The sequence below is a fragment of the Neltuma alba genome, unplaced genomic scaffold, assembly GCF_004799145.2.
Source record: "Neltuma alba isolate B1F8T4 unplaced genomic scaffold, ASM479914v2 tig00012044_pilon, whole genome shotgun sequence".
NCBI classification, from domain to species: Eukaryota; Viridiplantae; Streptophyta; class Magnoliopsida; order Fabales; family Fabaceae; genus Neltuma; species Neltuma alba.
Window position 1 is genome coordinate 19095 of NW_021636609.1, and position 13742 is coordinate 32836.

General features: G+C 33.9%; 3 protein-coding genes across 3 annotated transcripts; 2 read left to right on the forward strand and 1 right to left on the reverse strand.

Annotated features, from left to right (window-relative positions):
• Positions 1-265: 265 nt before the first annotated feature.
• On the forward strand, positions 266-851 carry LOC114721520 (EPIDERMAL PATTERNING FACTOR-like protein 3). Its single transcript, XM_028907345.1, has 3 exons — positions 266-344; positions 446-495; positions 630-851. The coding sequence occupies exons 1-3, from the start codon at positions 266-268 to the stop codon at positions 849-851; spliced, it is 351 nt and encodes a 116-aa protein (XP_028763178.1).
• Positions 852-3015: 2164 nt separating this feature from the next.
• LOC114721500 (54S ribosomal protein L37, mitochondrial) lies at positions 3016-5359 on the reverse strand. The gene is made up of 2 exons (XM_028907311.1): positions 5232-5359; positions 3016-3610 (listed from the first exon to the last, which is right to left on the reverse strand). The coding sequence occupies exon 2, from the start codon at positions 3594-3596 to the stop codon at positions 3201-3203; it is 396 nt and encodes a 131-aa protein (XP_028763144.1). The 5' UTR covers positions 3597-3610; positions 5232-5359; the 3' UTR covers positions 3016-3200.
• Positions 5360-6136: 777 nt separating this feature from the next.
• LOC114721503 (coatomer subunit zeta-3-like) lies at positions 6137-8582 on the forward strand. The gene is made up of 6 exons (XM_028907315.1): positions 6137-6148; positions 7194-7353; positions 7638-7785; positions 7896-7973; positions 8085-8169; positions 8501-8582. The coding sequence occupies exons 1-6, from the start codon at positions 6137-6139 to the stop codon at positions 8558-8560; spliced, it is 543 nt and encodes a 180-aa protein (XP_028763148.1). The 3' UTR covers positions 8561-8582.
• Positions 8583-13742: the final 5160 nt, after the last annotated feature.

Genomic DNA, 13742 nt, shown 5'->3' on the forward strand with positions numbered 1-13742 from the left:
CTCTCCTCGCCAATCCAAAGATTGTAATAAGAGTAACGCAATCAAGACCTTCAGTCTTTGGGAATCGTAAGCTCATCTGCTGCTCGCCTTCCTTTCTCTCTCCCCCCTTCTTATAAATTCAACCCAATAATGTAACTGTAAGTGTCATCCCTGGCCTCTCATTGTGAGTTACCATAATACCACCATCACTGTCATTATCATATATCTTCTTCTTCATCATCACTTTCATCATTGCCCCATTTGAAAAGAATCACATCGAACAAACATGAAGGGAAGATTTTGTTGTTTCATGCTAGCTCTGCAACTAGTGAGTTGGGTTTCTACAGCAAGAACAATACCTCCAGGTTAGTCACTTAAACGATCTTTTCAAGATTCACTATTACTCATCTTTCTGTTACACTCGTGGATTTGTTCATAACCACTAGTATCTCCTTGCTTTTAACAGGTCCAGAACTGGCTCCACAATCTTCTCCATATACTCGAGAACCAAAACAGGTATAGTTCTTTTCTGCAATGTGTCTGTCAAGAGCAAGAAATTTTTAAGAGCATAGAATTTCTTGAAGCAGCAATCTCAGACTGGTTCTTCTAACTTCTACTGAATGTTATATCTGTTTTTCCCTCTGGTACAGGATTTGATATCAGAGACTGTGAGAGAAAAATATATTACACGAGTTAGCAAAATAGGGTCAACCCCACCAATTTGTGAGCATAAGTGTAATGGATGTACGCCATGCGAAGCCATTCAAGTGCCCAGCACCAGTAGGCAACACAACCATGTGGGAATCCAATACGCAAATTATGAGCCAGAGAGCTGGAAATGCAAGTGTGGCCCTTCTACCTACAGCCCCTGAACATTTTGTTCATACACACTACTACTCTTCTTTGGGCCTCATTTTTATTGTCCCTTTGTACAAACCTTGAGTTCAAGAGTAATCCAAAGTAATTTAAGAAACTCATCATTGTGGCTGCTGCTACAATATCAGTGCCTATCTGCTAACCAGTTTTAGACTTTAGACTTGCCAGTTTCCACTTAATAATGCGCATGTCGTTCAAACACTAACATTTTTGAGATAGAGCTAATTAAATGCAAATGATATGCATTAACAAATACTAGCTAATAAGGCATGCATTGATATCTATGGATATGTCAGGTCTGAAAAGGAGTTGAAAGAGAAACGAGGAAGAAATCTTGATCCACGATACTTAAAAAGGTTTATTCATTTTGCATTATTGTCTCTCTCACACCTTCTTTCTCTGGATGAGTCTGAATGTAAAAAGGAAAAGACTTCTGATATATGTCATTGTACTTCCAAGCTTCATTAGCCAAATCAGAACTTTTAACAGAACTGACCAGACATCAGGAAAAAAACAGAAAGATAATCTTTTCACGTTACCCATAAGAGTTATACCTAACGGTTGGTGACTGTAATTAACAAGTAGGACGTAGAGGTTAAGAACTTGGAGAAATTCTTGTTATCAATTAATATTTTAAATTGGTTGTCCCCATTATATATTATATATGTGGGTGTGTCGATTTAATATATGAGTAAAACCAGCTAATCCTTAAAAATTTATACGATTAAAAAGTGTAAGGCAAACATATATATTACATCACCATCTATATTGCAAACTACGAAGTTACATTGATAAGCTCTGGCCTACTCCTCTGGTCCTATTTATAGGGCAGAGAGAGAAGGTTTTTTTTTGGTCCTATTTATAAGTTACTTCATTAATTTTTCAATATGAATGTACTATTTTGTCCTTCATTTATTATAGTGTAAGTAGTTATCTTTTTTGAAAGGAGTATATATTAAATAGGGGTAAAATTGGAAAGTTGCTATATTTTAATGGAGAGTTAATACAGTTTAAGATTTTTTTTGGTCTGTGTGAAACATGTTAGAAGTGCTTTATAAATAGGACCAAATGAGTATATCGTTCTTTAGGTTCAGTTAGTACTCTTTGATCAAGGAGAAAGTTTCGTTTCTTGGGGAAAGAGCTGAAGGTTTTCGAATCTTTGCCCACCTGACTTGAACACCAATCAGTTATAGCTGGAATGAGCTTAACTTTATTGATAAGAGAGAGCAGCCAATGGATGAACCCAAAAACATTCTTTTAACGCAAGGCGTAAGCGTCAACCAAAACATTCTTAAACAAAACAAAAGCGTCCAAGTTGTTAAGAGGCATTGCTGACCACACTTGTAATGCTTCCAGTTTTTTGAATTCTTTATGTTTCTAATGAGCTTTAATGCTCTTGCAGTCCACATTCGGTTATGCTCTTTTTTTTTGGCTGAGCATGGCCTCTGTTTATATTTTCATTCTTTAATCTTTACGAGAATTTCCCTTATCCTTTAAATGAAAAATTTAGTGGCCCTTCCTTTTTCTTTTTGGGTAATAATTTAGTGGCCCTTTCTAGCAAGAAGGAAATACTTGAAAATTTAATCTTGGCAAAAAAAAATTTCGGATGGGGGTCTGAAATTGTGCTATAATTTATGTAACAAGTCTCAGTTTTGTTGACCATTTAGCCAAGCTTTCTCATAATTTGGATAAATTTTTTTTTTATATGTCTTTGATCACCTTCTACCGTTTTTAGAAGAGGCGAACGGTGATGAAAAATTGGCCTGATGGCTTGATTGTTTTGTTGATTTTGTAATGAATTACATTTTCAGTTAAAAAAAAAGGAAAAAGAAAACACTCAAAGTCAGGTGCAAACGTAAAAAACTTTCAAAATATATAAACCTAGTCAATACCAGTAAGCCTGATACCAGATTTTACATAAAAATGTGATTTATAAATCAAATTCTTCTACTGAATTGGGGGCGGCCATCATTAACAACCGAGAACTGCCCCAGCAACTCATAATCAATTGCTAACCGGGAGACAGAACATTAACAGTCAGATACAGACCTTATTCACAAGCATGAAGCGAAGGACATTTAATTTCAGAATTGAGCTGCTTTTAACATATCTTTTCGATCAGCAAAGCTTCCAAATTGTAATCTCATAAAGCATCCCAGGTAAAGTGAGATTCAGAATAGAAAATAAAATGAAGGCATCGTTAAAGCATGTGTTCATTTTATGTTTTCCATACATTACAATCTCTATAAATGAAAGTTCATCAAATGACAAATCCCTGAAGACAGATTTACAGTACTTAAAGAAATGACATCCTTACTCTGTTTTCTGTTTATCCTACTTTAAGATCAGTTCTTGGCCTTGACAGAGTTATTCTCTTTGATTCTAGCTCGGTTGTCCAGCTTGACAAAGCGTTTCAGATCTGCATAAGGGAGTGTTTCAATGTTCTTCCTTCTCAATTCACTTAATGCTGGGCGTTTATCAAGCAGGTGCCACAACCAATCAGGGTATTCAGAATCAGGCAGTATCTTCGGATCTGCTCCATCCTTGAGGATGTTGGCACCAACTACCGTAGTTGACTTGACTTCTTTGCTGAGTGTTGACGCTTTTGGTGCATCAGTTGCAGCACCCCCTTTAGATCCTTTCTTTGCCTTACCAGTAGCAAACGTTCGATGGGACGCAACTCCAACAGCCTCCTTGCTAACAAGGATGCCTCTTACCAACCGGGCATGGTTCATTGCCATGACTCGACCTATCTCTGCAACATTATTAATATACTTAATTTTCAGAAGGAATAATTATGCATAGGTAAATTTGGTTGAACACTAATACAAATATGTATAAATGGACCAAATTTTGAATTCATTTCACCTGCTAAAAGTAACTTTTATATAACTACTTGCTCAGAATCCAAAGTCCTACTTTCTCAAAAGATGTATAGGGGGCCTTCAACCTCAATTCCAACATTCCTTATAAATGGATTCCACAAAAGAGTGGGGGTTAAACTAAAAGATAAACTTTAGGTATTTCGCCATCAGGTTTCTTGACACCATTGTAACATATGGAAGGAGTTCCATTAAACAGTCAATGCGGAATTGTAAACAAGCATCCATATATTATATTTTTATCAAAAAATCTCACAAAAAACGCTTAATTAACTCAGACAGTTTTCTTGGCTAAAACGAAAAACTCAGGCAGTTTTGTGCTAAATTAAAACTGTCAGCTACGTGCCACATCAGGAAATGAACTTGCAAATTACAATGAACCCGTGGAATGTCAAGACTTCACAATAGCCGTTTCCACATAAAGATAAACTGATCTAAGGCCTATCCCCTGTCCTCACAATATAGTAACAGGCAAAATATCCCCTCTATATCAATGTTATGCACTACACTTGTAAAACGTTCTCAGAATTCACAATCAATTCTTGAGCAAAATCTGAGAATCAACACCTGATATTCCCCGATAAGAGAGACACTATATGCATTCTTCTATAGATGTGCTCAACATTTAACAATAGTCTCATACTGATGTTCTCTTCTCATACTTGGTTTGGAACAAAGGGATAAAAAGCCTTATAGCATATTCCTAATGATTTTTCCAAGTAAAAAGCATTTAATCATAAACAAAATCTGAGGATGTTTTTAATTGAAAATCACCCTTAAATGTGGATCACTGCAGCAAGATTAAATTTTGGACCCACAAGTATAGGCAAGAGGCATCTGCCCCCACTAAAATCTTTGGAATGCGCATTTGTTGATATCATGCCCTTCAATTTCTTTTTTCAACTATACTTTAACGAATATGCCTTAGTAAGCCAACTGACCCAGGCAACTCCTCCCAAGCTACTGCAGAATGACAATGACAAACTCTTGCAATTTATGATAATGAAAAACACTGCCTAGAGTGAGTAAGGAGAGCAATTGATTGCTCCTGTTAAAAGCTTCTAAATTCACAGACCAACGAGCAGGATATGATTTGAACTTGATTTTTCAAATTGGCAGGCACATATCGAGCCAAGTCAAACCAGAATACCTTGAGAATTCCATATTAATGATAAGATAAGGATATTAATAAAACAGAATGCCAGTGCACGAGAAATCCAACAATGCACAACAATAAAATCCAAAGCACATAAGTCGCTAGTGATCAAAATGAAGAGGGCAGAAGTATAATAGCAAAACCAGTAACATTCCCATATTCAAAAGCGTCAATATTCAAACGATTACACAACATCATCATGGCCAGGTCAAAATAATAAGACTAAGACCAAGCTGCAACGGCGTCCGACAAACCGATGAAAACTCCGCATGGAACGGATGACACGGGGAACAAATTCAAATCTAGATTAAAAGCCAGATTGAACGAATCAATCTCACCGGATTTTGGGAGAAGACAAAGACCTAGGGTTCGAACCGTCTTCAAAGCTTGCCGACGAGCTGACAACGGTGGACGGCGTCCGACGGCGAGCTCAATCAAGCACTGGAATGCTTGCCCCCTAGTTGCTACAGCACCAGGGGAGGCTTCAATATTTTTTTTTTAGCATACAACTCAAGGCTGTGGCCATTTAAGCCCACTATTGACCAAAAAGGCCCAATTAAACTTGCTTTCAAATTTTGGATTTTGGGCTTAGGCCCCGCTGGTTTATAAATGTGGGGTTTGGTTCTGTGGGGGTTGGGGGGAAGTTTCTCACCAAAATAATTTCATTCCTGCGCTTAAATTGCAGAATGACAATTTACAACTTACATGGTCTTTCATCTAAAATCAAAGAGCACGTATAATTTATCCTCTCATAAATTCAGTTTTCGTAGATAATTTATAATATGTAGTTAAGTTTTCTTAACTCAAATTCTATCGTGTCACCACTTTTTTTTTTTTATCTTCACTTTCATGTCATCAAAATTGCGCTTGTGAACCTTTTTTTCTAATAAAAACGTATAAAACTTGACAAAAATATAATAATAGGCTAGATTTTGTGTTCTTATTACGATAATATAATAATAGCTGTTATTTGTGTGCTTATTATGCTATACATTTTGTAGCAAAATCTATTATTCTATTTTTTTCCTTATTTTTTAAAAACTTCGTAAATTAGCTTGGGTTGAATTAAAATTGATACCCTCTAGGCTATTTTCAAGGTGAAAACTAGGCCAATTTACTATTTTAGAGCAACAATTCTGTATTTACCGAATTGCCCTCCTTCACTACCACGTAACGACCCCGAATTCAATCACCCTAACGGATTTCCCTGCCATAGGAACTGTTAACTCTTCTGCTCTCAAAAATGGCGCCCCATGTAAGTGTACATTTATCTCTCTACAAAACTCCATTCAAGTTATGATCATTTTCATACGTCTCACCCCTTCTTTCTCATCATGATCGGCGCATTAATCCATGCGATAGCTGAAGATGGCAGATGCTGAGATGCATCTGTAATTTCCTGCCCAGTTCAGTTAAACAAAGGAATGAAAATTTCAAGTTTTTAATATTAGAATCGATCCTCAATACAAAGGCACATTCATTTTATTCGTATAAGTTAGGAATTCATCGTAATTTTTATTCTGCTATGGTTTCTTTTACTCGCTTGGATCTTGACTTGATTAAGAAGTTGAATGAAGAAATCTGGGAATGGGGTTTAAATTTGAGATGTTTTGTTTCTTGTCATTTCAGAATTCAGATCGCTTAAAAACATTCATCACGTGATCGACAAGTATTAATCACTGTTTGATTTAAAGCATTGGTTTTTTTAAGCGAACCAATCTTTCACCCATTTATAAAGTTGTATTTGGGGCTTTATCAATTTGTCCAAGCCGGAAGCACGGCACTGCACGGGTAATAAGAGATTTAGTGATAGACAAAGAGGTTCATTCTTCTCTTCAATGCACTGTAAAATCTACTAGTGAACACTCTCATCCTTATTATAAGGCACTTTCTAGAAGGAACGAGTGGTTCTTATCATAAGTCATTAAGTGGGGTATTAATTATATTTTTTCAAGACTGTTCCTATTTAAAGTTTGATTCAATTTTCCTTTTTGCTTCTCAAGATACAATTCATGGTTTTAAATAAAAGGTAAGTTTGGAAAACATCATTTTAAACAAGTTTAGTGACTAAACCAACTCTTTTCAGTTCTGGTGAAATAGTCGAAAGTGTTTGTAATAAGGACTAAAATGGTATAGCTAGGGCTCCAATATTCACGTGGAATGGCATATAATTTCAGGTTGCTCTGTATATCTTCTTGGATCTAATGAAAAATTCATTGGTTGCAGCCTTCTTGGATGGTGCCTTTATGCTTGTTATTTTCCACTCTTTTACATGAATTGGTGTGTTTTTTCATCTATAGGGAACGTCTCCAATCATCAAGAACATTCTTATTCTAGACTCGGAAGGAAAGCGTGTAGCTGTCAAGTACTATGCAGATGACTGGCCAACCAACAGCTCCAAGTTAGCATTTGAGAAGTATGTGTTTAATAAGACTATAAAGACAAACGCTCGATCTGAAGGTATGTCACACAAGAGGCTTTCACATTTCAGAAGGCACACTTTATAACTAGTCCTGAAGGTCAACGCTGTTACAGAAATTGATATAACTTCGCTTGCCAGCATAAGTTCTTGTGCTGAAATGATCTTTGACAAAAACCTTCCTTTTGTAATCGGCATTTACTTAGGATCAACCTGAGCGTTATGATTCTTCGTTATCTGTTACTATTGTCAGGGTCGAAAGAATCAAGTTCTTTTTGTTGGTCATGGTTTTCCATGACTGATGTATAATTTACAATGTCTGCAGCTGAGATAACTTTACTTGAGAGCAATATCATTATCTACAAATTTGTACAAGATCTGCATTTCTTTGTGACTGGAAGTGATGATGAAAATGAGCTCATCTTAGCTTCAGTTCTTCAGGGTTTCTCTGACGCAATCGCCCTGCTATTAAGGTGTTTTTTTTTTTTTTTGGCACTTGCCATATTTTGCTATATGGTCTTGATCATGCTGCCATTGTGGCTCATGCTTTTTCATTCTGTATTTCTCTGTGTCACTTCCTCAGGAACAGCGTTGACAAAAGAGAGGCCCTCGAGAACTTGGATCTTGTTCTTTTATGTCTTGATGAGATTGTTGATGGAGGGTATGCATTTGTTTCTTGGCTTCAATCTTTCATTGTCATATAAATTAAAGTCCTTGTCTGTTTCATCTGAATTCTGATGAAAGTCTGATGTTTTCCCCCCTCTCATTCAAGGATGATACTTGAAACAAGTGGATCACTTATTGCTGAAAAAGTGACTTCCCATAGCTTGGATGCTGATGCCCCCTTGTCTGATCAGGTATCACAACAAACTTTCAGCTTTAATCTTCGTCAGCTACTCAATTATGACACGTAGATTATTGCTCTAAAATAGTCAATTATATGATTACTGACTTATGAATCAATGTTCATGTCCATGTTTTATATTTTTATTGGAGAACTTAATGAAAACGTAAAAAAAACACTAGCTTCATGTTAGCTTAGTCTATTGAATTTACATGAAAATGATATAAAATTTTCCTGACAAACCAGAAGTTGCTAGATTACTTCATTATGATCCTATAATGTTAGGATGATAGAAGACAAGTTTCTTCAATCTGAGATGTGACATTGGATTTATGGCTTTGCAGACACTAACTCAAGCTTGGGCCACAGCCAGAGAACATTTGACCAGAACCCTTCTGAAATGATGTTTTCACTTGCTCAAATGAGAGAGTTGCCTACCTTTTTCCATCAGTTTTATTTCCTTGCCTTTTAGTGATAGCTTTTAACTTTTTATTCCCCAGTTTACTGATGAGCTTACCCAGATACGAGCTTCATACGTCTTTTCTATTCTCATCCAAAATAACCAATTAAAGTTCACCTCCTACTGGAACCTAAGTGTAGTATGTTTGTTTGCTTCTTGGTAATCGGGTTAGTCTATCATCTTTTGTACACCAAACTGATGTAAGAATTTCTCACAAATTATTGCAATATCCAATTCATATGGTATTCAACTTAACACGTTGCATTCTCATTGCAATAGCCAGCATCTGCGGTATGCAAGATTTTGCCCGCCCGGGACACTACAGCATGGGCTACGGGCCCAGAAACTACAATGTGATTTGTGAATTGGACCGTGTGGCCCACTTTCTCAGGCACAACTCATCTGAAAACTATAGAAGATCCAGCTTGTCTGAGATCATGTTTTATGCTTATTCTATATGTGAAAAACGTGTGCACTTCTCACCACCTAGGAACCAAAGTTCTAATCTCTATTAAGAGAGTTATCTATATTTAGTGTTTAACAGTATCTCAAACAGTTGTGACATCCGCATCTAGTTTCTTAAACACGTAATTTTTTAGGTCATAAGGTTAACATATAAATTTTAGCTTTTTAAAATGGAAGAAAAACATGGAATGGGACAGTTGTGAGGAAATTTGGTGCAACGGCCGGTGGTTGACCAGCTCAGAAGAGAACTTTATTATTGAAGAAGTGGAGCCAGGGATGATTAGTTGGTGTTTCATGGTGTTTTAGGTTAGACCTAGGAAGGTCCATGTGTCCTAATCACAAGAAGAAGAAAATTAACAAAGATTGTTAAGAATTCAGAAGAATTGAGCCTGAAATTGAAGACTGAAAATCATCATAATCATCGTCATGTTCTCTTTTTCTTGGCACGACGTTCAAGATTCGCCTAATTTCTTCTAATTTCCTCTTCCTTCCCCACTTGCTTGACTCCATCTTCAAACCTCATATTCCTACGCGCTTTCAAATTAAGCTAATAGAATCTAATGGAATCATACTTCCTGTCCATTTGGATTAATTGTGAAAACAATTAGTTTACGTTGTACTTACGATATAAATATATTTAAAAATAAGTTTTGTCTTGTAAAACACAGAAGTAATTATTTTAAGTTTTCCTTATACATTGATCATTTTCATCTCGCCGTTATTTTAAAAAAGCTCATCCTAATCTTCATTTTTTCCCTCTATTTTTTTATGATAAAAATGAATGTAATTTTTAATTTGTATCTCAAAATCTTCAATAGAAATTATTGATATAGTCAATAATTCAGCACTTGTTTAAAAATCAGAAGTATGTAATTTAGTACTCACGTTAACTTAAATAGATAAATGTTTCTGTCTTTATTAAAATGATAATACTACCTCCGATTATTAATATAAGAGTTAGTTTGATATTCAATTTAGTACCAAATATAAAATCCTAATTTATTTTATCTCTCATATTTATCATTTTTTTCAAAATAATCTCTGTAACATTTGTACATGTTAAGATTTCATCATATGGTAATTCTAGCTAATACAAAGATTAGCAAGAACATTCTACGGAAGACAACACCTATTTACTCTAAATAACTAATATAAATACTTTTTTTAATCTCTCCTAATTAATTAATTAGGTTTTATATTAAGTTCGAGAGGCATTACATGTTTAAAACGCTGGTATCAATTTTTTTTAAAAAAAAAGTCATTAAAAGTCATGTATGAAAAGGAAATCCAATAAATTAAATATTGGGCCATTGGCACAACGGATAGTTGACACTTGACGCCGCACGAATAACGCCAAATATTTATTTTGAAATTTTGAACTGTCCAGTTGTGCGATGGGCCCTGCACTTTTGTTTTCTAGTCCATTTTCACATACAAGCGGTTAATTAATTAATTAATTACTTAATTTAAAATATTAGCTCTTTTTTTTTAAAAAAAAATCATTATTCCATGGACTGCATGATTGATGAGATGCCATTCTAAATAATACACTTCTATCAACACACGTTATCTCTTTGCAGGATAAAGTTGTCCTCGGAATCTTAACTCTTAGGCAGCATTATCAGCCTAAAAGTCTCCCAAATTTTATTTATATTTATCCAATCTTATCACTTTATTCCTTTTCATAATAAACAGTCTCTAAATAGTAAACATCTTTTCGCAATTAAAATTAATATTATTTCACAATAATTTGCAAATCAATTAATTAACAAATTCTGCTCTTGATTTTTATGAAGTAATATAATACTTCTTTGTTTGTTGGGGCCAATAAAATGCTTTATTCCGACAGTTTTATCCTTAGGGAAAAAAGAGCTCACTTATTTCTTTCTCACGAAAGAGAATAACACTTTTTTAAAGTTAAAGACAAAAGTTTATTATTCTTTGGAAAAAATTAGGGAAAAGTCTCTATTGGAAATTTTATTGGTGAGAAGGATATAATAAATTTTCATGCACAAAATATTATTATTTTACAAAATTTGTGCACACAAAGTACCATTAATCTGGTTTAGGCCTTTCTCACTAATAAAATTTTCAAATGGGACATTTTTTTCGACTTTTTCCTTATTCTCTTGTAATTGAAAAGCACATAATAAACTTAAAAAATAGTTTCATTAAACTATTACTCTTTTGGTCCTAAATACCTAAAACTATAAAAATGATCTTATATTTAGAACCGGAAAATATTTAATAACTTTTGTACTACTCTTCCGGTCTAAATATAATACCCTTGTACAGTGACCCTTATACAGTATAAGGGTCACTGTACAAGGGTCTTATATTTAGGACCGGAGGAGTATTATTTATTGTTCTATAAGCCAATTAATTTCAAAACATGCTATTGATTCATCCCAAAATAATGAAATAATTAAATGTTTTTATTCCTGAAAATTGAATGCTATTTCTCCTTTTCTCACTTTCTAATCCAAATTTAGAGATCAGAATAATTTAAGACGTGTTTGGATGTCTATTTTAATAATGACGTGGAACCCATTATCCGCTTAAAACACGTTATAGAAGTTACTTAGAATCTTCCTATTTTTTTTCCTCCAGCGCAACAAACTATGCGGGATTGTGTTTGACCATTTTGCCCCGCACCAATATGCCTATCATGGCCAAAACAAAATCACTTGCCACTTCAACTCTATTCTTTTAAATGATAAATAGAAATTAAAGTGAACATTTTGAAAAATTGAGTCTAATAATATTTTAGTAGGATCATCTATTACCATACTCCTTCTGGCTTTTATTATAAGACATCTCTAACCATCTTGTCAAAATTAAAGATAGGTCATTGGGTGATTAACGTTGTTTTAAAATAGAAGAAACTTCCAAATTTATCAGTATTCAAGAAGTAATCTAAGCTGCAATCAATAAGATTTTAAATAGGAAGAATTTTGGAGAAATAATTAATACTCTATTTAATGATTTATAATAATTCATTTCTCTTGAAAGGTGCCCTATAATGAATTTAGTAGTAAAGAAATTTTTCTTTTCGATCATTTTTATTTGTTCTCAACATGAAACAAGAATCTTAACTAATTATCATACTACTTGGAAATTTTGATTTTGAACTCTTGCATTCAATAAAATAGAGCAAGTATATACGCTATACTACCTCCAATTCTTAATATAGAATCTCGTTTAACTTTTATTTTGATCCTAAATATAAGACCCCGATCCACTTTGTCTCTAATATTTATGTATTTTTTCCAAGATAGTCCTTCTAACAATAATAGTTCTAACTAATATACTTGATTAGCAGGAATATTTTAGGAAAGACAACATCTATTTATGACAAATAACTAACTTAACTTCTTTTCTTAATCTCATCAAATTAGTTAACTAGCTCTTATAATTAGAATCGGAGGTAGGATTTGATAAGAAATACAGATAAAATAAATAATAAAAATCATAATAATAAGGCATGCTACGTAAACTGATTTTATAATACTCTTCCGGTCCTTAATATAAGACCCAATTGTTGAGTTGGTTTTGGTCCTAAATATAAGACCCATTTCTTATATTTATCAATTTTCTCTAAATTACCCCTATGAATACTCCCTTAACTATAATTAAGTAGAAGAGGAAGATGAGGTATTAAGAAAGATAATTATAGTATTTTAGGAAAAACATGTCACATTTTTTATAATTAATTAACTTATTTAACTTCTTTAATCTAATCAAATTAGTTAAATAGGTCTTATATTAAATACCGGAGGAGTACTTTTTATTTAAATACATGAATGTATAGATATAGAGTATAAAATCCAATTAAATCACGCCTAAAAAGACCAAGTCGTTGTACTAACTTGTAAGAAAAGACTGGAACAATTAAAAAATAAATAAATGGAATAATCAAATGAACTTGTGAGTGTAAAGTACAAATAACTTTGCTTGTTGAGAGATGGAGCAGTTGGATTATTTGGAAGAAACTGGGTATTGGCCGACAAAAGGGTTGGTTTATTTAGTGCTTTTCAATTTTTTTCTCAATTTGATTTAAAGAAATTAAATTATTTTTAAAAAAATTCTCAAGGGACTTTTTATACGTCATTTTCATGATAGCTTTGGCATTAAGTAAGTACTCCAAAAACACTGAGAAATTGGAAAAGCTAAAAGCTACAGACACAGAATACTACTAATATATATTTTTTTAATTTATAAAAAAATAAATGAGACAAAAGAAATAATTGAAAATTTTTCCCGCTTCACTGCCAATTTGCTCAAGCCCATTTAAGAAGGTCAAGTATGGCTGGAGCCTGGAGGTGCAAGACTGGGAAGACAGGGAACGTGGCCACGTGGCAAGGAGTGTGGTGGACTTCTGTCTGAGTGGGTCCCACAGATCTTCGGCCGTCCAATCTGAATAATCTGAAATCTTAAAAATAGCAGGCCCTGCTCTGTCGTTTTACTGGCACAACATAATCTACATGCATGTTCAGACCACACTCTTACTTTCTTTATTTCATTCACGATGGCAACAAAAAAAAAAAAAAAAAATCATCCCATCAAGTATTAGTATTTATAAGTACTTTTAATTTTAATTAAATTGACGTAAAACTCTCCACACACATTTATTTTATATTCCATAAATTATGATTGAGGAC

Excerpts from the sequence above, each read along its gene's own strand:
- LOC114721520 (XM_028907345.1), top strand. The coding sequence starts at position 266 with ATGAAGGGAAGATTTTGTTGTTTCATGCTAGCTCTGCAACTAGTGAGT. Across the intron at positions 345-445 it reads AGCAAGAACAATACCTCCAG|GTCCAGAACTGGCTCCACAA; the intron begins GTTAGTCACTTA and ends TGCTTTTAACAG. Across the intron at positions 496-629 it reads ATACTCGAGAACCAAAACAG|GATTTGATATCAGAGACTGT; the intron begins GTATAGTTCTTT and ends CCTCTGGTACAG.
- LOC114721500 (XM_028907311.1), bottom strand. The coding sequence starts at position 3,596 with ATGGCAATGAACCATGCCCGGTTGGTAAGAGGCATCCTTGTTAGCAAG.
- LOC114721503 (XM_028907315.1), top strand. Across the intron at positions 7,354-7,637 it reads GACAAACGCTCGATCTGAAG|CTGAGATAACTTTACTTGAG; the intron begins GTATGTCACACA and ends CAATGTCTGCAG. Across the intron at positions 7,786-7,895 it reads GCAATCGCCCTGCTATTAAG|GAACAGCGTTGACAAAAGAG; the intron begins GTGTTTTTTTTT and ends TCACTTCCTCAG.